General features: G+C 26.7%; 8 protein-coding genes across 12 annotated transcripts; 3 read left to right on the forward strand and 5 right to left on the reverse strand.

Moving 5' to 3' along the window:
• Positions 1 to 428: 428 nt before the first annotated feature.
• LOC113789296 (uncharacterized) lies at positions 429 to 2883 on the reverse strand. The gene is given in 4 exon segments (XM_075824311.1): positions 429 to 597; positions 1017 to 1433; positions 2122 to 2806; positions 2809 to 2883. Coding segments are annotated over 4 exon segments (1263 nt in total). The 5' UTR covers positions 2869 to 2883; the 3' UTR covers positions 429 to 496.
• Positions 2884 to 5742: 2859 nt separating this feature from the next.
• Positions 5743 to 8122, forward strand: LOC113789281 (uncharacterized). Its single transcript, XM_027338798.2, has 3 exons — positions 5743 to 6393; positions 6837 to 6875; positions 7018 to 8122. The coding sequence occupies exons 1-3, from the start codon at positions 6039 to 6041 to the stop codon at positions 8076 to 8078; spliced, it is 1455 nt and encodes a 484-aa protein (XP_027194599.2). The 5' UTR covers positions 5743 to 6038; the 3' UTR covers positions 8079 to 8122.
• A 50-nt stretch (positions 8123 to 8172) lies between these two features.
• On the reverse strand, positions 8173 to 10457 carry LOC113789282 (ADP-ribosylation factor 1). The gene is made up of 5 exons (XM_075824308.1): positions 10013 to 10457; positions 9823 to 9875; positions 9458 to 9763; positions 9145 to 9380; positions 8173 to 9079 (listed from the first exon to the last, which is right to left on the reverse strand). The coding sequence occupies exons 3-5, from the start codon at positions 9603 to 9605 to the stop codon at positions 8918 to 8920; spliced, it is 546 nt and encodes a 181-aa protein (XP_075680423.1). The 5' UTR covers positions 9606 to 9763; positions 9823 to 9875; positions 10013 to 10457; the 3' UTR covers positions 8173 to 8917.
• A 239-nt stretch (positions 10458 to 10696) lies between these two features.
• LOC142646133 (orexin receptor type 2-like) lies at positions 10697 to 15143 on the forward strand. Of its 2 annotated transcripts, XR_012847130.1 has the most exons (4): positions 10816 to 11039; positions 12331 to 12496; positions 14751 to 14827; positions 14933 to 15143. XR_012847130.1 is itself a non-coding variant. In XM_075824309.1 (3 exons), the coding sequence occupies exons 2-3, from the start codon at positions 11717 to 11719 to the stop codon at positions 12257 to 12259; spliced, it is 387 nt and encodes a 128-aa protein (XP_075680424.1). In that variant the 5' UTR covers positions 10697 to 11039; positions 11418 to 11716; the 3' UTR covers positions 12260 to 12496. The 2 variants fall into 2 exon arrangements, 1 of the variants encoding a protein (XP_075680424.1); XM_075824309.1 differs by lacking the exons at positions 14751 to 14827; positions 14933 to 15143 and adding an exon at positions 11418 to 11929 and having other exon boundaries at positions 10697 to 11039; positions 12086 to 12496.
• Positions 12479 to 13258, reverse strand: LOC142646134 (uncharacterized). The gene is made up of 3 exons (XM_075824310.1): positions 13101 to 13258; positions 12953 to 13000; positions 12479 to 12858 (listed from the first exon to the last, which is right to left on the reverse strand). The coding sequence occupies exons 1-3, from the start codon at positions 13150 to 13152 to the stop codon at positions 12716 to 12718; spliced, it is 243 nt and encodes an 80-aa protein (XP_075680425.1). The 5' UTR covers positions 13153 to 13258; the 3' UTR covers positions 12479 to 12715.
• Positions 13457 to 17970, reverse strand: LOC113790068 (uncharacterized). Its single transcript, XM_075824307.1, has 3 exons — positions 17200 to 17970; positions 13845 to 13942; positions 13457 to 13769 (listed from the first exon to the last, which is right to left on the reverse strand). Exons 1-3 carry the CDS (start codon positions 17917 to 17919, stop codon positions 13754 to 13756), a joined length of 834 nt encoding a protein of 277 aa, XP_075680422.1. The 5' UTR covers positions 17920 to 17970; the 3' UTR covers positions 13457 to 13753.
• On the forward strand, positions 15582 to 17065 carry LOC113790067 (casein kinase I-like). Of its 4 annotated transcripts, XM_075824305.1 has the most exons (5): positions 15583 to 15807; positions 15904 to 16029; positions 16161 to 16571; positions 16656 to 16679; positions 16740 to 17065. In XM_075824305.1, the coding sequence occupies exons 1-5, from the start codon at positions 15657 to 15659 to the stop codon at positions 17048 to 17050; spliced, it is 1023 nt and encodes a 340-aa protein (XP_075680420.1). In that variant the 5' UTR covers positions 15583 to 15656; the 3' UTR covers positions 17051 to 17065. The 4 variants fall into 4 exon arrangements, with proteins under 4 accessions (XP_075680419.1, XP_075680420.1, XP_075680418.1 ...); XM_075824304.1 differs by having other exon boundaries at positions 15582 to 15807; positions 16656 to 17065; XM_075824306.1 differs by lacking the exon at positions 16656 to 16679 and having other exon boundaries at positions 15584 to 15807.
• A 119-nt stretch (positions 17971 to 18089) lies between the features above and the next one.
• LOC113790066 (uncharacterized) lies at positions 18090 to 20156 on the reverse strand. Its single transcript, XM_027339681.2, has 6 exons — positions 19675 to 20156; positions 19322 to 19605; positions 19138 to 19240; positions 18895 to 19035; positions 18731 to 18819; positions 18090 to 18598 (listed from the first exon to the last, which is right to left on the reverse strand). Exons 1-6 carry the CDS (start codon positions 20047 to 20049, stop codon positions 18307 to 18309), a joined length of 1284 nt encoding a protein of 427 aa, XP_027195482.2. The 5' UTR covers positions 20050 to 20156; the 3' UTR covers positions 18090 to 18306.
• Positions 20157 to 20175: the final 19 nt, after the last annotated feature.

Here is a 20175-nt window from a genome sequence, read left to right on the forward strand (position 1 = left end):
AATGTCTTTTCCAATTACTCATTTCACGACAATTGGAACACCATCAACAAAAATATGGAGAACGACAGTACCACATTTTCCTACTGATGATCATCATCATCCGACTGATCATCCACCAAGTGTTACTACTGATCATTCAAGTGTTACTACTGATCATCCAAATGATAATAATTCATTTGATTTAAATACAATTTATATTGCTGTTGGTTCGGTAGTTGCAACATTGATTATAGTATTTATTTTTTATTGTATTTGTAAAAAATGTTGTAAAAAAAAATTATCACGAAGTGGATCATCACGAAGATCATCATCACGAAAATTAACATTATCAAGACAAACATTATAAGAAAGAAATTTACCAAACGAAAAAAAAAATCAAATCAAAACAAAACAAAACAAAACAAAACAAAATAAACACATTTTTATAATTCTTTTGTTTTCAATATTTTTATTTTTATTATTAAAAATTTTTGAATACAAAAAAAATACGAGTTTATTATTCGGTTACAACATTAGTTTTTTCCGAAACATAAATTCCATCCAAAAATTTACGAATATCTTTGTTTTTAACCAATGTGGATTGATGGATTAATGCAGCTAAAAAAAGAAATGAAAATAGAAAAAATTAATAATGTAAATTACCCTTAGTGTTAAGCAAGCTATCCAAAAGAAAAAAGAGCTTCAAAACGTGGAAATAATTTCGATTTAATTTTTGGGCATTTTCATTTTGACATTTAAAACAATTTTAAAATTTGAATTAATTGTAAGGCCGTGGTCCCACTTGTAAAAACTAACAAACAGACTAAACCGAAAAATGCACTGTGGAAGTAGAAAACGGGAAAAGTTTGCGATTTGACAAACTGGCGAGTTTAACATATCAGGCAAGCATGATCCGGCAAACTAGTTTTTTTAGTTTGTTCAAGTGGGACCACCGCCTAAATTGTGGGAGAAAAAATTTTTCCCGCAACAAATGCCCATTTAATTGGAAAAGGAAAATTTGAATTTTTTTCGCTTACCTGATCTTGAAACCGATTCAATATCGTTTCCTTCAAGAATCAATTCATCTTTTTGTGCTGTTGAATTAACGCATGTAACACCAGGTGCCATTTCCACTCTTCGGATATATTTTTCACCCAAAAAATTACGAATTTCAACCACCGAATTTTTTTCACTTGTCGTTACATTGATCGGAAAATGAGCATAAACAGTACGCATTTTATAAAGATAACCTTTGGTAACACCGACAATCATATTTTCAATATGAGAACAGATTGTTCGTACGGTGGCCAATTCTTTACGATTACCAAACCATTTTTGGACAAGAACTTTTTTCTTTCCAACCATTTCAATATCCAATTGTTGTTTGAATTGTCGTGTTAAAATACCACGTGGACCTTTGACACGTACAACACGATTTTTTACCGAAACACTGACTAAACAAAACAAAACAAAACAAAAATAGACATTTTTCAAAGGTTGATATTAAATAATCCAAACATACCATTATCGGGAATCGTAACAATTTGGCTGGCTTGTATCGTTTTCATTTTTTTATTTCAAAAAAATTTCGAAATTTTTTTCAACCAAAAATTAAGAAAGAAAACGATCCGAATGAAACAAACAAACAGAAAAACAACAACGTGAAAAAGACCGTCACACAACACACGCAAACACACAGGAAAAAGGAAGATTGGTGCTGGCCAGCAACATATTGGCAAACACGTTTCTGAAAATTAGCTTTTTGCGCATGACAAATTTTTTATTGTTTTTTCAAGTTTCGATTAACCGTTCAAAAACACTAGTACAAAATATTTTTTGAATTTTTTTTTCAAAATTTTTTAATAAATTTTTTCGAATAAGGATTAAAATTTAAATCAAATATTGAATTTTGATAATTATTTGAAATGGAAAAATCTTTTGTTTCTTTCAATTCATTTGTTTGTTGTTGTTTTTGTTGTTGTTGTTGCGGTTGTTGTTGTTGTAGTTGTTGCAATTGTGATTGTTGTTGTTGTCGATCATTCGATTCATTGATCAGATTTGGATTAATAAACCAATGATGATGAATTTTATGATTGGAAATTCTTGATGTTTTCATTTTTAAACGATGTGATTTTACTTCGCTTAATTCTTGTTGTAGATCGGAATTATTTTGTTGTTGTTGTTGTTTTGGAAAATTTTTCGATGATGATTGCCAATATTTTTGATAATTACCTTTATCCAGTTCATCATCGGATAAATGAATAATTTTATGTGGAAAATAAACATTCGATGATGTTGATGTTGTTGGTGGATTTGTCCATTTAAACATTGTCATAATATCTGAACTTTCATGTGGACGATTTTCATCCGTAGAATCATGAAGAATTTTTCCATAATTTTCTGGATAAATATTAGGTGATTTTGTTGTTTTCGGGTAATAGAATGATTTTGTCGAAACATTTTCCTCAATCAATGGTGATGATTTAATTTGTAATGAATCTAATTTAGTAAATGGACCATCAAAATAATTTTGTGAATTTTTCAATCGTTTATTATTTCGATGTTTATTATTGTTTTTATTTGAATGATGATGACGTTTTTTTGATTTATTTTTTCGTTGTTTTTTATTCAACCATTCATCCAGATTAACCTTGTTCTCGCTATTATTATGACGAATAAGTTGTAAAATATGTTTCTTCAATGCTGTATCCGGTGTTTGATCATCATCATCGCTATTATCATCACGTCGTTCGATTTTTTCTGTTGTTGTACAGGATTTTTGATCTTTACAAAATTCTTTTCCCAATATTTTTTCAAATTTATAACCTTTTTCACGAACATATTTACCATCCAAATCGAAACCATAACGTAAACCATAACCATTATCATAATGATTTGTTTTGATTACTTTATTTGTATTTGTATCATTAGGATTATTAGGATTATCATGAATCGATTGATGATGATAAATTGTAACACTAACATCGGTTTGTTTTCCATCATCCGTCAATGGTTTTTGTAGAACATATTTTATGAATTTATCCGGATCATCTTGTTGTTCATCGAATGTTTTGGCCATCTTTTTTGTTGCTGTTGATGATTCTAATGTTGATAATGATGATAATGATGATTTTGGGAATTGTTTATCATCCATCCATAATGAATTTTGACCAGAATATTTATTATAATTTATTGTATCTGGTATTAATGAAATATTAAATGTCATCATATCACCAATAACAGCCGTACGATTCAATGGTTGTACAACATTTACATTGACAGCCATTGAATTTAATGAATAAATTTTTGTTATCAATATGGATATTGTTGTAATGATTATCATCAACATCATTATTATCGTTGTTGTTTGATTTTAATTAAACAAATCAAAAAACTTTTGAAAAAAAATCATTAAGAAAATACTCGACACTCAACAAAGTCAACAAAAAAAATGATTTAATGAAGAAAACCGACCGACCACAATTTTTTTTCCAAGTAAATTATCAGGCTGTAACGATCAACAAGGTGGAAGTGGTCAACAACAACAACAACAACAACAGCCGTAAGAAAAATAAAATAATTTTCACGACAAAACAATTTTTGACAGTTTTCTTGTTGAAACAGGTAAAACAAACAAACAAAAAAGAAAATTTAAAATTTAATTTTTAACAAACAAAATTGGTTCCAACAAGAAATCAATGTAGAAAAACGTGAAAACTAAAGAAATCATTGGATCAATTATTGGAACAAACAAACAACGTTTAGGATCATAAAAAATTTCTTCGGTAAAACAAAAAAAAACGAACAACCAAAAAAAAAAAAATGACAAATGTTTTTCGTCAAAAGTTCAATCGGTATCGTTCGAATATATAAATGCGTTTTTTTCCCAGTTTCGAAAACTTTCGAATATTTTTGTTTTCGTTTTTTTGTGGTTATGGTTGGATGGACGACGACGACAACGACAATTGTCTATTTTTTTCGGATTTTGTTAAAAAAAAAGATTCCATCACCGTAAAATAACACCATGTTTCAGTTGGTTAATGAATGTGAAAAAAATGATGGGAAAAAAGAATGGATGTAATGTGGTTCAATCAGATCAAACAAATGGTGATGATGTTTTCTGTTTTTTTTTTTTGGACAATCATTATCATCATTTGGTCATTATATTTTTGGGTCAAAAAATGAAAATAAAAGTTTTACTACCATCACCACCTCCTTGTTGGATTATGTTTCCAAAAAAAGATAAACTAATAATGATCATTTGGAAACAAACGAAAACGAAAACAAATCCGAATCGTTATTATCATCAAATTGGTGGATTTTCCAAAGATTTTCTCATCAAATTTTTCTTTTTTTTTCTGAATTCATTGAAGAAAATCAAAAACAAAAAAAGTTTTCAACAAAAAGTTTTGCTTTGTTTCAAGGTAAATCCAACGAAAGAAAGAAGGAAAAAAAATTCCGAAAATAAATCCAAAAGAAAAAAAAATCAATCAAAAGCCTAAAATTATTGGACAACAAACAAACAACAACAGAAATTTTTTGACAAAAAATTGTAAAAATTCAATGTGAAAATCGATTGATCGAATGAATGAATAATTATGGAGCAAACACACAATAATCCAATGAGAATGCCATACAATTATGTGTTTGTTTGACAACAACAACAACGTCGACAATCTTTAATTGACCCCAAAAAAAAGAAAACTGATACAGCCAAGTACCATTCATTCATTCATTCATTCATTTGATGGAATATATTATTAAATTTTAATGATATACATTTGGAGAAAGGAGAAACAGAAAAAAAAGGATCACATTTCATCGAAACAATTGTGATGATTGATTTCCGAATATTTTCAATGGCTATTTCTTCAATCATCATTATCATCACGTGAGACATTTTGATCCAAAAAAAAAAATTTCAAGGTTTTTTTCATTTTGATTGTCAAATCAATTTTGTTTTGTTTCTGTGTGAAATTAAACAACAACAACAAAAAAAGATTCATTTTCCAATAATCAACAATGTTTGAAGATTTTCGAGCTGGACAAATCTTTTGACCTAAAATTGTCAACGAAACGAAAACAAAACGAACGTTGTTTGATAAATTAGCAACAACATTTGTGAAATTTTATCTGGAATTTTTTTTTACATATTTGACATTTATCATCATCATCATAATCATCAAAAGGATAATTGTTTGTTTCATTTTAAAAAAGTATTATCTTTTTTTTTATAAAAAAAATTGATAATAATTAAATCGAAACTAATTTTGCTTAAAATGATGTTGATGTTGATTATGATGATGATGATAAACGATAATAACTTTGAAACGATAATTGATTGAAATCATTTTGACATAAACATCGTTCTGTTCTGTTCATTTCTTATGTTCTGTTATGTTCTGTTAGTTAGTGAAAATTTTCTCATCAATCGGTCAACAAGATATCACTTACATTGTCCATTCATTTTTTTAAATAAATAATTTTCATTATTCAAATTATCAAATTGCGAAATGTAATGAAAAAAAAAGAATTACATGTGTGTGTGTGTGTCAATCACACATATCACATCGCAGTTAGTTAGTTTAGTTTAGTTAGTTTTTTCTTTTTGCGATTTAGATTTCAACGATTATCGTTGTTGTTGATGGTGAGAATGGATTCAAAAAAAAAAATAATAATAATAATAATAATAATGTTATAATATTTTAACACTAACCGATATGACAAGAGGTTTTTTTTGGATGTTTTAAAGAAGAAGTTTAGTTCTGTTCTGTTCTGTTTAAGATTCATTTTTTTTCGTTTGTTTGTTTGCGCCTATATAAATGAATCTTGATCTTATTTTTTTTGTCCTGTTCATATGTAAATCTTTTCAAAAACGGAGGATTCTTGCATTTTTTTTTCAAAAAAAAAGTTTGTTTTCTTCTTATTCTTCGACATAAAATAAATTGAAGTTTTTTGTTTTGCTGAATTTCGTGATTTCCTTCGGTGTTTACCTGTGTGTGTGTGTGTGTTAATGGTTTAATTGATTATCAATCAATCAATCAATCAATCAATCAATCATGTTTGAATCATCATCAATCAGATTTTTATGGTTAATTTTCCTCACCATCTTTTCATCATCATCATCATCATCATTATCGCTAACTATTAACCATGATAGAAAAAATGATCATTATCAAAAACAAAATAATAATGATAATAATGATCTAAAAACACAAGAATCATTTACAACCGGTGCATTAGGACCAATACTTGGTGAATCATATTTAGATAATAATCATAATAATAATGGTCATTATAGTGGCGGTGGTATATCAAGTTATGATGATCTTTATAAATATGGAGGTATTGGTAGTGGTGGTGGTAAAAATATTCTTGGACATTATGGTGGTGATGATAATATTTCGAATGATGGTATGTTTTTTTGTTTTTTGTTTTTGTTTTCTTAATGATGTCATCGTGACATCATTATCTCTTATTTCAGATTTCAGAAACTTTTTCATTTTGATTGTTATTAACGATAAAAATGAGAGAGAGAGAGAGAGAGAGAGAGAGAGAGAGAGAGAGAGAGAGAGAGAGAGAGAGAGAGAGAGAGAGAAAAGATGAAAAGTTAATTAACGCAATTAATTAATTAAAAGAATATTCAAATCACGTAATTTTTATTTTATGTTTGTTTGTAATGTATTTCTTGAAGTTGTAAACTAACTAAATGTTAATAAATTATACAATAGTTGTTGTTGGTGGTGAGAAAATTAGTGTGAAAGAAAATTAATTTGTTGTTTCATAAAGACAAAATGAAAACTTTTCTAATCTGTGTAATATCTATGTCTTTTTCTTTTTCTTAAAAAAAAATCTAGGTTATAAAAATTATGGTGACAGTGAACATTTGGATCAAGGTTAGTATTTGTGTTTGGTTGGTTGGTCGGTCAATCTGTGTAAACTTGTGTCGTCCAGCGTGAGAAAAAAAAGGATTTTCATTGGAAATTTTTTTCTGTTTTTTTCTTCTTTTTTCCATTTTCAAAAAACAAAAAAAAAAAGGTTTAAATAAATATAATGGTCATCATAAAAGAGATAAATATGGTGGTAAAAGTGGTAATCATAAAGATTATAATGATCATCATGTTTATCAACGTAATCGTGGTTATGGTTATGAAAAACATTTTGTTTATGATAAAGAATATTCATCGGGAAAATCAACTGGTTCAAAAAATGGTCATCATTCATATTATGGTGATCATGATCATGGATCCAAATCCACAATGGATATGCATAAAAATTATGATAGTAAAAAATATGGTACAAAAATTGAATCAAATGATCCACATTTAATTATTGATAATGATCATTATGATGATCATCATGGTCATGGCCATTCATCACATTATCCATTATCATTAGATTTAAACAAAATGAATTTATTAAAACATAAAAAAGAATTATTGAAAAAACATTTAGATCATCAACATTATTATCATAATGGTCATCATAATGGTAATCATCAACCAACAATACATCATACTTATTCAAAAATTCATGATCATTTACCTGGTGGATACAGTGGTGGAAATAGTTATTCAACACATCTTACACCATTTCTTGGTCAAACATATCATTCTGGTTCATCATTACTGTCACCAAATTCATATGATCAACAACAATATTCCGGTTATATACCACAACAAACTATTGGTGGTTATTATGATAATAATCATCCAGATTATCTTGATAATCTTTATCTATCCAGTAGTAGTAATAATGCAAAAAAATTACAAAATTCAAATGATTCATCATTAATTAATACAGATACTGAAGGTGAAAGTATTAATACATTATTACCACCAGGTAGTAATAGTGGTATTGGATCAATGCCATCATCATCATCATTACCATCAACAACATCATCAATGGTAAATATGGCACCATTAATATCAACACGATTATCATCATTATCAGCCGAACCAATTGAAATGATGATGATTAAACCGCAACAATCAGGACCAGAACCACGTATAACAACTGTTGCTGAAAGTTTTGCACGTATACAGAATGCAGTACATGCAACACCACCAATTATTTCTACACATCATTATCGACAATAGATTTAAACAGATCAGGCAACAACAACGATTCCTGTAACGAAAAATCAAGAATCAACTTTGAACGAATGAATGAATGATTAAAAAGAGACCGAGAGAGAAACAAAAGGAATTTATTTTGCATTGTTTTTTTTTATAAAATAAAAATCTATATTTAAAAAAAGAAAAGAAAAGAAAAGAATGAAAAAAAAAGAATCAAATTATTTTGTTTTGTTTTGTTTTTCATACGGATCATGTAAAATGATGGATGGTTGTGTATCTGTTTGTTTGGTTGATTGATCCCATTAATCCTTTAACATCTTAAATATTGGATCATTCGCAGGTGTGTGTGTGTGTGTGATTGAAAATTGATTTAAATCTTGTGTGTGTGTGTGTGTGAATGGCATTTGTGAAAAAAAAATGTTTTCTGTTGTTGTTTATGGAACGAATCAATCAAACAAAAAACAATTATCGCGTTCGGAATTTCATTATTTTATTTTTTTTTATAAAAAAAAAAAGAAATCAGTGATGAATTCTGTGTTTGTTAATGTTTGTGTGTGTATCGTGTATGTGTGTGGCATTGAATTCATTTGTTTTGTTTTGTTTTCACATTGATCAAAATGAATTGGTTTGTTGGTTGGTTGGTTGATTATAATTATCGTTATTATTTTTTCAAATCCAATATTTTTAATTATTTATAAAATCATCAAAAATGTGAAACATTTGTAAGAGAGAGAGAGAGAGAGAACGATAAAGAAAGGATAATAAGGATAAGGTGATGAAGGAAATTCTTATTATTATTATTTTTTCATTTGTTTTTTTGTTGTTATCCGTTGATCATGATTGTTGATGAAAAAAATGCTTCATTTTTGATATTTAAGCTGATTGGAAAGCCAATCTAATCCTTCATAAAGACCATCACCGGTCGTAGCACATGTTGCCTGAATATACCAATTTCTATTACGCAATGAATGAAGACCAAGTTTATCGGTAATTTCGGCCGCACTCATTGCATTTGGCAAATCCTTTAATTAGGAAGAAATAAATCAATTTAGATTAAATTAGATTAATAAGAAAAACCAAAACATACTTGTTTGTTTGCAAAGATCAATAGTACAGCATCACGTAATTCATCTTCAGCCAACATACGCATCAATTCTTCACGTGCTTCACCAACACGTTCACGATCATTACTATCGACCACAAAAATAAGGCCCTGTGTATTTTGAAAATAATGCCTCCATAATGGACGAATTTTATCCTGTCCACCAACATCCCAAACAGTAAAACTAATGTTTTTATATTCAACTGTTTCAACATTGAATCCTGAATAGAATTTATAATTTTAAATGAATGAAAATGATCTATGAAAAAAAACAACAAATTCTAGATAAACAACATACCGATAGTTGGAATTGTAGTGACTATTTCACCAAGTTTAAGCTTATACAAAATTGTTGTTTTACCGGCCGCATCTAAACCGACCATCAAAATTCGCATCTCTTTTTTACCAAAAAGGCCTTTGAATAGATTTGCAAAAACGTTTCCCATTTTGTTTGTTTGATTTTAAATTCAGTGATTATTTAGTAATTATTAAGATGAATTTCAAAGATGAGCACTGCAATTTTTTTCAAATTTTGTTAAAGATGATCAAGTTGGAATGACTAAAAAAAAAATGTTAAAATTGTAAATCTGATGGGCGTCTATATCTGGAAAAACAAAATCCTTCAATTAAACATTGATTTACATTTAATCACAATCATTTTACCTTCTTTTTTTTGGTTAATTCAAGCAAAGATTTGTTGTTGTATGCCAATTAATCTATGATCAAAAAAACAAAACAAAACAGAAAGAAAAGACTGATGTAATTACTCGTCATCAAAACACACACTCAAAACACACATAAAACACATGGAATACAGCTCCACAAAATCAATCTGAAACTTGAATCAACTAACCTCCCAACAACAACAACAACAACAACAAAAAGATGTGTATCAAAAAAAACCAAATTCACATCCAAATTAAAGAAAAAAAAAACAGGTTGAATATAGTTTCGATGATAATGATGGTGATAAAGATGGATAAAGATGAATGTAAATGTGAATGTGCTAATAAATAATAATAATTTTTTTTGGGATTCGAAACACAAATTTTTCTAATGATGATTATGATGATTATGATGATGATTTCCGAACAAAATTAAATCGAATATCAATCAAACCCAAAAAATGAAAACACACATCACATTTACAAAATAATTTGTCGTCGTCGTCGTTGACTTTATGATGATAATTTCCACGTCAGATTTTTGTATTGCATTGAGATAACAAAAAACATAGAGGAGCTACTGGCTGCTGCTTACTGCTGCTATTGATAGAAACCATTGAAATTCCCATATAACCAAAAGCAAAATGGAAAAGAAGAAAAAAGAAGAAAAAAAAATCGACCAAACAATAAAAAATGATGAGTAGCGCCCTATACGGATAACAAGTTAACAACAACAACCAAAAAAAAAAAAAAAAAAAACATAGTGGTATTGATTAAAGATAGTGAGAAAAACTTGAATATTGTCTGTGTGTGTGTGTCATTTTTCGATCGAATCACCGGTGATTCACATTAACTGTTTTTCTTTATTTTTTTTTCAATTCAAATCAATGCTACTACTTTTCGAACACATATATATTGGCGGTGTCTAAATACTATTCATATAAAACGTTATGTGATTATTTCGTTCGATTAACACTAGATGACAGAAAATATTCTTTCTTTTTTAGTGATAATTTTATTTTTGAAAAAATTCAAAAGAATTCTTTTCATTTTTCATTTGAATTTTCTATTTTTATCCGTTTTTTTTCTTTCAGTAAACTCGGTATCATTTCTGATGAAACATGAACTCTCGGTTTTCATTATTCTGGATTGATTCTATTAAAAATGAAAAAGAAAAGAAAAAGTTGCAGAATATTCCGTATGCAACAATCTCATGTAAGTAACTTTTTTTTCTTTTCAAGTTTTCAAGTTCCACCAAAAAAACAATTAGATTTTGTAAATGTCTGTTTATATTTTGAAACAAAGAACAATTCTGCTTTTTGTTTTAGAACTGAAGCAGAAAAAACCTAGCCATTCATATGAAATTTGATCAAAAATGTGTGAATCATTTCATTTTCATTTCATTCAGTATACTGCCCAAAGGCTATTTGTATTGTTTGTGCTGTTTGAGGTGCAAAAAATGATGATGATGATCTATATAAATAAAAAAAAGACGAATTTTAAATAAAGTGCTTTATTTCTCTATCGCTGATAATTGACATTGTTGTTGATAACATTTTTAAATTGAATTTTCTGTTTTCTGTTTTATTTCAGATAACATACGGCGAAAAAAAAACAATGAAAATGTTGAATATAAATTATCAAACACCTTTGAACAAACAAACAAACAAACAAACAAACAATGCATATATGCAATAAATCACTATTATTAAATTGAAATCAAAAAATAAAATAGCATCAAAATCAAACGAATGAACGAACGAAAAAAAAACGATTACCATAAACATTCGGTTAAAAAAGAGATTTAATTTACGGTGATTCTTCCAGTAGTTTAGAGAGAGAGAGGTGTTTGTGTTTGTTTGTTACCAAATATATAAATATAGGTACTAAAAATGCTTATCATTATAATCGGTGTATTCACTATATGTTGGTTACCAATCCAATTATTCAATATATTAATATATTTTAAATCAAATTTTCTTCGTGTTGATTCGGAATTTAAATATTATGCATTTGTTGGTAGTTATTTTTTTTGTCATTGGATTTCAATGGCACATAGTTTTATGAATCCAATTATTTATTCATTTATGAGTAAAAATTTTCGTGTAAGTATTATTATTATTTTATAATATAAAAAACAAAAACAAAAAACAAAATAGTTTATTATAATAATCATTATTTATCATGTTTAAAAAAAAAAAAAAAATAATACTTATTGTTTTTTGGTTTCTTCTTCCTCTTTATGATTATTCTGGAAATAGTCTGACATGAAAATGATATTTGCAAATATTTATCATTATTGTAGATGGATTAATAATTTGAATCAACATTCTATTAATAATAATGATAATGATGATAAGAAGAATAAAATGAAACGAAAATTGAATAATAATAATATGGATAAAAAACAAGGGATAATAATAAATAATTTATGAATAATTTTTTTTTCTTATTTGGATATTGATCTTCATGACGACGATGACGACGACGACTATTGATAACAAAGATTATTGATCGATTGCAAAAATAAAACCAAGGTTTGTTGGTTGGTTGGTTGGTTTGTTAATGAAACAAACAAAGAAAATAACCAAAGAATCGATGAAAAGAAGAAACAAAAAATCAATATGATTAGAGTAATTCATAACAAAAACATGTTATTCGAATCAAATAAGGTATGTTTTATTAATTTATTAATTAACAACAGCAACAATGATAAAATTTGCATGTTTTTTTTTCGTATTTTTCTTTTAAAAATCATTTTTATATGTTTTTATCGTGTTTATTACCCAAATTTTTGACATGATCGAAGGTGTTGTTACTGAAATTTGTCCATTATGATTATGAAATTTTTGAATTCATAGTTAGTTAGTTATACGATTCTTGGTTTTCGCTCAGTTAACACATTGACAATCATGGAAACCATGACCTGTACAAATACCATTTTTGTAACCAGTTTCTTGACAATGTTTTATACATAATGCAGGTTCTGGACAGCTATAACTTCCAGATAAAGATGAATTGGTTGATTGATTTTCTATTTATATCATTTTTTTTGTCGATTTCGTGCAAACATTTTGAAAATTAAATTAAAAAAAAAAATAGTTTAATCAAATAAATGAATATCATACCGGATTTTGGAGTTGTTGATGCCATTGTTGGTTGCAAAATCATCAAAGCTTATCAGTGAAGAGAAAGTGAGAAAATAGAAAAAAAAAGAAAATAACCGAATAAATCTCTGTGTGAAAAAAATAGGAGATTTTTTTTTGTTCTTGTTACCCAAAATTAATCCCAAAATAATGGCTAATGAATGACCAATTAAGAATTTCATTTTTTCGGCAATAATGTTTATTTCCAAAGTGGATAAATGTTGATTTGACAATGACAAAAAGTTAGACAGACAAAGCAGTAATTAATAATAATGACAGACAAATTGAATGATGTCGATTGATTTTTATTCAATTTTTCACCTTTGATATTTATTAACAATAATAATATCTGATATTTAAATACAGTAATGACCCTTTATTATTTCAGATAATGATAATGATAAAGGTCAAGAATTTTTTTTGTTTGTTTTATCAGTTTTTTTTAAATAATAATAATGTCAGATAAATTGAATGATGTTAATGTAATTATGAATGTAATTTCAATTAATTTTATTTAATTTTTTTCATCTTTGATATTTAAATAGAATAAAAGTAATGACCTGTTAATAATGATAATAATAAAGGTTAAGATTTGTTTGTTTCATCAGTTTTTCTAAAATAATTGTCGGTTAATTTTTATCCCAAAAAGAAAAAAATCAACCAATACAACGACAATCTTTATTCAATAAACCTTGACAAACACCATCTTTAAAACCATTTTCTTGACAATGTTTTCTACATAATGATGTTAATGGACAATCAAATGAATCGGCTACAGGTGAATCAGCTAATTGAATTTCTATTTTGATTAGAATAAAACAAAAACACAAACAAACAAAAATATTAAATTGAAAATTTTTTAATCAAATCAAACCTGGTATTGGATTGGCCATTGTTGGTTCTAGAATCATCATGACTTAGTGAATGAAAAGAGGAAGAGAGAAACAGAAAAAAAACAATAACTTGTTTAATCTGTGGAAAAAAACGATAAAATTAATAATTTGTTTTCATAATTACCCAAAAATAATCCCAAAATAACAAAAAATGAATGATAAATGAAGAATTTCATTTTGTTTCAGCGAACAAAATCAAACCAAACCAAACAAAAGAAAGAAAGGTATAAACAAAAACAAAAAACAAAACAAGCAAAACAACAAAAAACAATTTAAACAAATAACAATCAAATCCAATGATATAAGATACCTTTTTATATTGATGATGATGATGTTGATGTTTATTTAGAAATGTAATTAATTTTAATTGATTAAAGATTTTTGATTTCATCTTTTTTATCAGTCATTATTGATAAGGTAAAGTAAAAAAAAAGAAAGATATGTTTTTTTTGTCTCTCTAATTAAGATGATAAGTTCCTAAGTAATATATGTATTGGTTAATGATAATTTCCGTCAATGATTGGTTAATGAAATCATTGACGGAAGAATTACAAAACAAAACAAAACAAAAAACCACTCGGAAATATTAATGTTAAGAAATTTCTTTTGATATTTGATTAATTCAATAATGAAAATGTGAACAGAATTATCTTTAAGAATTTGTTATTTGAAAGAATTGAATTGAAGATGTAGAGAAACGTTAAAGCGTAGAAACTTTTAAACTTCAAAAAGAATCATTAAAATATTAAGACAAACGTCAATATAATAGGAATTATCATCAATTTTTTTTTGTTTGTTTTCAATGGTTGACAATATTGATTGAACATTCATTTTATATCTAATAATAGAATTTTTCGTTCTTTTTTTTCAAAAAAAACAAAACAAAGAAAACAAACAAACCTGCCTACATGATTCTTATTATTATCATCATCGATCATCACAATGATAAATCATTATGGCCAAGGTAATTTCAATCAATTGTTCATCGATCATTTCAATATTTGCTATCTATCAACAAAAAAGAAAACATTTGACGATTCATTTTTCTTTTTATTTGTCTATTTTGTAGATTCTCTCCGAACCGATGGACAACAGCAACTGGAAATGACTGGCGTTTGTTTTTTAAGCAAAAAATATCGATGTCGTTCTAATAGCCTTTGGTCGGAAATGATTGAAATTCGCTTATCTCCTGATTACTATCATCAATTAGCTCAAACGATGTTAATCCTCCATTTTTTTTTTTGTATTTTTTTCAAATTTTTTTACTTTAAACAAACAAAAAATTTTTAATAAACATGAATTCAAAAAATGCATAGAAAAGAAATGTGTTGTTTCGCTTAAATTTTCGCTTCGAAGCCTCAATCATTTATGATCATATAGTTTGATCTTATTGCTTAGATAGCATTATAAATCAAATATAATCCATGATAAAAATCCGATTTAAATCCGATGGAAATGAATTCGAATGGTAAAATAATTCTCCAAAAAAAAACCATGACAACTAATTGCAACAAATTTTCTGTTGGAAAGGATGATTAGATCATAATAAAAATCCATTAATGGTTTTCCATTCAATCCATTCATTTATGAGGAAAGAGATTAAGGAATGATTTTTTTTGTTTCTTCTGCTTTCTTTAAAAAAAAGTACAACAAAAAAACATCAAAAATTAAGGATCATAAAATTAAGATTTAGAGGAAAAATAATCATTTCTCCAGTGATTTTCTTTGGAATTTTTACTGTTGTGGTTTGTTATTTTAAAATCATTTTTTTACCCACTGAATTTTTTCACTGAATGAATGAAAATCAAAAAACACTAAAAATGAGTGAAAAATCATCATCTAATCAACAAACCGGTAACGAATCAATGACAACATTTCCGTTGGAAGGTGCCGAAATTAAAGATTCATCATATGTATTGATACAAGGTCTTTCTATTGCTGCTGGTAGGTTTTCAACAAAAAAAAAATTATCTTTTTGGATCAGGATTTTTTTTTTTTTGCTTGACTTTACTTTTTTATCTTTTTTTTCCTGTCGAACAGGAAGCTTCGGTCAAATATATCTAACACGTAATGTTAAAACAAATGAAATTTGTGCCACAAAATTAGTACGTAAAGATAATCCAAATGCAAAATTACGTAAAGAATATGAATGGTATCGTATATTGGGTAGGTATCATTTTTTTCCATTATTTTTCCATTGTTTTTCGGTAAAAGAAAAATTCATTCACCTATCATTGATTGTTGAGATTCTTTTAATTAATTAACTTTTTGTTTTTTTTTCTTTGACAAAAAAAAAGGACCATTACCTGGATTACCAAAAGTATATCATTTTGGTGAATGTGGACCATATTATGCAATGGTTATGGAATTATTAGGACCAAATTTAGAACAATTAATGGTTGCAAATAATTCTAGATTTAGTCTTCGTACAACAACACAGATTGCAATAATGATATTGGAAATAATGCGTTCAGTACATTCGAAAAAAATAATATTCTGTAATGTTAAACCGGAAAATTTTTGTCTTGGCCGTCCAAATACGGCCAAATCTAATCAGGTTTATATGGTCGGTTTGATAAATGCAAAATTATTTGAAACAGCCGATTCAAAACATATACCGAAAATATCGGCAAACGATACTGAACAAGAACCGAAAAAATTCGGTGTATACGGTACACCACGTTATATGAGTTTACATGCACATAAAGGTAAAGAATTAAGTCGTCGTGATGATCTTGAATCAATTGGTTATATGTTATTATATTTTTTACATGGAAAATTACCATGGCAAGGTTTACCAATTAATAATTCAACAAGTAATAATAATAGTGAAAAATATGAAAATATTTTTATAACAAAAAAAATGATACATTTAGATGAATTATGTGCCAATCTACCACCGGAATATTATCATTATATGCTTTATGTACGTAGTTTAAAATTTGCACAAGAACCAAATTATCGTTATTTAATAACAATGTTTACAAAATTATTATATCGTATTAATATGGATCAATCACGTTTAGTATCACCATCATTAATGAATGATATGGCTATTACATTTGATGAACAATTATCATCATTAAATAATAATAATAATAATAACAGCAATAATAATAAAAATGAATCATCATCATCATCGAAAAAGCAAGTTTCATTCAAAATGGATCATGAAACTTTGGAATGAAACAGAAAAATGTTTGTTTATTGAAATTCAAATTCATAATTTTACAATTTTAAAAAAATAATAACAGAATATTCCAGATTAAAATGAAATCAATCTCTTGGATGAATTAATTTTTGTAAATTTTTTACAACAAAATCATTAATACTTGCATAAAAATTATAAAGTTGATTAATTGATAAACATAATGAATATAATGTATCACATTCAATTTCATAATGATAATTTTGATAATCATTTAATTGTGGATAAAGTAGACAATAATTTAATGATGATTGTCTCCGATTATAATATGATTGAAATAATGTTAATTGTTCACAACAAGATTGATGAATATTGCCAACAAATATCATTGCTTTTGTTTGTACATGTACACCAAAATTATGACCATCCTGTATTTGTGGTGATAATGTTTCTAATGCAAAATTTATTCTTGTTGTTAAATCAATCAATTCGATTATATATGGTTTAAGTTGTTCAATTAATTCATTTATTTGTTCATTTGTTTCAATCATTGTAATTGTTTTCATATCGTTGTTTTGATTATTATTATTTGATTCGTTTAAACAAAATAAAAATGGTTTATAATCACCATTTTGAATGCAGATCGGTTGATGATGTTGATCATTTTTTTGTTTGATTGTCATCAATTGATTGACAATCATATTTGAAATTGATTTAATATCATTTCTTTTCATTGTTAAAATCATTTTCCAATCAAATTTTTTTCGTAATTTATCAATTTGTTCAATTTTCTTTGGAAATTCATTCAATACAATGGATAAAATTTTTGTTGTCATTTGTTCACATTGTTCATTTGCTTCTTCCATAATCATATTGATTTTTGTTTCGTCATTTTTATCGGCATTCATAATTCGAATGGAATTTTTTTTTTGGAAAAAAAACAACTAAAATTTCCCAAAATAACCAAAGTTTCTTTTCTCTTATAAATTTATTTTTAACAAAAGAAAAATTATAAAAATTCTTTTATAAAATTAACAAAAAAAAAATAATTATATAAAAATTATTCGTAAATGTAATTTGTAATAATAATTATTAATGGAATATTGATATAACGATTAAATCACATTTCTGTGATTCAATGACGGAAGTATTTAGTTTTTTTTTAATGAAAAAAAAATGTCAAAATAACATTCAATCAAATAATTAATGAAATCATTTTTTTTGTTGGTTTTTATTTTCCCATTTTAATTATATCACGCAAAATAACTTTATTTACTCATCATCACAATGATGAACTAAAGTTTTTTATTATTTATTTTTTTTGTGGTAATGTTTTTGATTTGATTTGATTGACAAGTACCCGACCAACATTGACAAAGAAATTGAATAAATTTTTCAGGATTTTCATGGTAACGATCCACTTCAACTTGTTCCCAATTTTCATTTAATGTTGATGATGATGATGTTTGCATAATAGATTTTTCAAATGCTTGTTGTAAAATTAAATCAAGTAATTCAATTTCATGATGAATATAATTATCATTTGATTCTTTGATTACTGATAAATTACTTTTGACAATATCCAAACTGGTTTGATTGATTGAATGAATGAAATATTTGTTTCGGTAAGCCAAAAGATTTGAATGTGAAACGAGTAGAAAGAAAAAAAAAATATTTGAATTAGAAAAAATGAATTGAAAATCAAATACCAAATATTACCTTTCCATTCCAATCAAATGTGTGTCGATACGTTTTTCAAGTAATGAATATCTAATTGCTAATCGAGTTAATGGAATTGATCCATTTGCCTGATAGCAATTTTGCAACCAAAAAGATTATTATTTGTAATTAATAATGAAAAAACAAACACAAAACAAACTTACCATACAAATTTTCCGTGCAAGTTGACAACGATTTTTAATTTTTTCCGATGCTGGATGCCATTTTGGAATTTCAGTAGAATTATCATTAGCTAATAATCCCATACCGAATATAGCTGCATTTATAATTCCAATATTTTTTGACTGAAACGAATAACAAAAAAAAAGATTTTCAAATGAAAACTTGTGACTTTTTTTCGGTGCAAAAAAAGTTGAAGAAAAATGATAAAAATTTAAATACATTACCTTAAAATAATCCAAATAATTAATTAGTTCATTATCCCAAAGTGAATAACGACAATAACTAAGTATGACATTAATTTGTATTGAACTTTTTTCCAAAATTTCTCTGTAAATGTAAAACAAAACAAAAAAATTATTACAAAACTTTACCAAATGAATATTGTAGTGAAATTAAATATCATCATACCTAATCAATGATAATGGATAACCAGAAATACCTATAAAACGAATTTTTCCCAACAAACGTAATCGTTCTAATTCGGGTAATGTTTCATTTAATAGCATTTCTATACTTGGACAAAATTCTACATCATGAACATATAAAATATCAATATAATCAACATTCAATGTTTTTAAACTATTATCAATTGATTTTACAATAGCTTTACGGCTATAATCAAATGTACAATCAGAATGTCGTCCAACTTTTGTTGACAAATAATATGATTTACGTGGAATTTTTTTCAATGCCTTTAGAATTTGGAAAAAAAATTAATGTTCGAAACCTAAAAATTTGAAGTTTTTTTTTGTTGTTACTACCTGACCGACAATAATTTGAGATAATCCCATTCCATAGAATGGTGATGTATCAACTAGATTAATACCGAGACGTATTGCTTCACAAATTGTATCAATAACTGCTTCTCGTTGTTTGATATTACAATCCATAGGTGTTTGTTGATTTTTATCATTAATAATCGATAATGAACAATTACGGCCAACATGTGCAGCACCAAAACTAATCAATGAAACATACATATCAGTATGGCCAAGACGATTATATTGAATTTTTTGGATCGATTCTAAATCTGACCATCCTTCTACAAAAGTTGGTGGATACATTTTTTTGTTGTTGTTGTTGTTGTTATTGTTGGAAACTACGAAACAAAATCTATACTTCTTAACATTATTCATTCAACCATCAACACGATTCAATGATAATCAGCTGATTTATTTTACGACTCTTCTCTTCTTCTTCAAAAAATGGATTGATATTATCAACGAAAAAAAAATTGCTTTCTTTTAATTTTTCAATTTATT

The sequence above is a fragment of the Dermatophagoides pteronyssinus genome, unplaced genomic scaffold, assembly GCF_027571235.1.
Source record: "Dermatophagoides pteronyssinus isolate colony J.1.1.1.1 unplaced genomic scaffold, Derpt_VIB-CSIC_2022.12 sq0066, whole genome shotgun sequence".
Taxonomy (NCBI): Eukaryota; Metazoa; Arthropoda; class Arachnida; order Sarcoptiformes; family Pyroglyphidae; genus Dermatophagoides; species Dermatophagoides pteronyssinus.

Coding starts and splice junctions, on each gene's coding strand:
- LOC113789281 (XM_027338798.2), top strand. CDS start 6,039: ATGTTTGAATCATCATCAATCAGATTTTTATGGTTAATTTTCCTCACC. Junction 6,394..6,836: donor TGATAATATTTCGAATGATG/GTATGTTTTTTT, acceptor AAAAAAATCTAG/GTTATAAAAATTATGGTGAC. Junction 6,876..7,017: donor CAGTGAACATTTGGATCAAG/GTTAGTATTTGT, acceptor AAAAAAAAAAAG/GTTTAAATAAATATAATGGT.
- LOC113789282 (XM_075824308.1), bottom strand. CDS start 9,605: ATGGGAAACGTTTTTGCAAATCTATTCAAAGGCCTTTTTGGTAAAAAA. Junction 9,381..9,457: donor CACTACAATTCCAACTATCG/GTATGTTGTTTA, acceptor AATTCTATTCAG/GATTCAATGTTGAAACAGTT. Junction 9,080..9,144: donor TGATCTTTGCAAACAAACAA/GTATGTTTTGGT, acceptor TCCTAATTAAAG/GATTTGCCAAATGCAATGAG.
- LOC142646133 (XM_075824309.1), top strand. CDS start 11,717: ATGCTTATCATTATAATCGGTGTATTCACTATATGTTGGTTACCAATC. Junction 11,930..12,085: donor TTATGAGTAAAAATTTTCGT/GTAAGTATTATT, acceptor TTCTGGAAATAG/TCTGACATGAAAATGATATT.
- LOC142646134 (XM_075824310.1), bottom strand. CDS start 13,152: ATGAAATTCTTAATTGGTCATTCATTAGCCATTATTTTGGGATTAATT. Junction 13,001..13,100: donor TATTTTGGGATTAATTTTGG/GTAACAAGAACA, acceptor TTCACTGATAAG/CTTTGATGATTTTGCAACCA. Junction 12,859..12,952: donor ATCAACAACTCCAAAATCCG/GTATGATATTCA, acceptor TGATATAAATAG/AAAATCAATCAACCAATTCA.
- LOC113790067 (XM_075824303.1), top strand. CDS start 15,657: ATGAATGAAAATCAAAAAACACTAAAAATGAGTGAAAAATCATCATCT. Junction 15,808..15,903: donor AGGTCTTTCTATTGCTGCTG/GTAGGTTTTCAA, acceptor CCTGTCGAACAG/GAAGCTTCGGTCAAATATAT. Junction 16,030..16,160: donor TGAATGGTATCGTATATTGG/GTAGGTATCATT, acceptor ACAAAAAAAAAG/GACCATTACCTGGATTACCA.
- LOC113790068 (XM_075824307.1), bottom strand. CDS start 17,919: ATGAATGCCGATAAAAATGACGAAACAAAAATCAATATGATTATGGAA. Junction 13,943..17,199: donor ATCAACTTTATAATTTTTAT/GCAAGTATTAAT, acceptor TTTTTTCCACAG/ATTAAACAAGTTATTGTTTT.
- LOC113790066 (XM_027339681.2), bottom strand. CDS start 20,049: ATGAATAATGTTAAGAAGTATAGATTTTGTTTCGTAGTTTCCAACAAT. Junction 19,606..19,674: donor CTCAAATTATTGTCGGTCAG/GTAGTAACAACA, acceptor CAAATTCTAAAG/GCATTGAAAAAAATTCCACG. Junction 18,599..18,730: donor CATTTGATTGGAATGGAAAG/GTAATATTTGGT, acceptor CAATCAAACCAG/TTTGGATATTGTCAAAAGTA.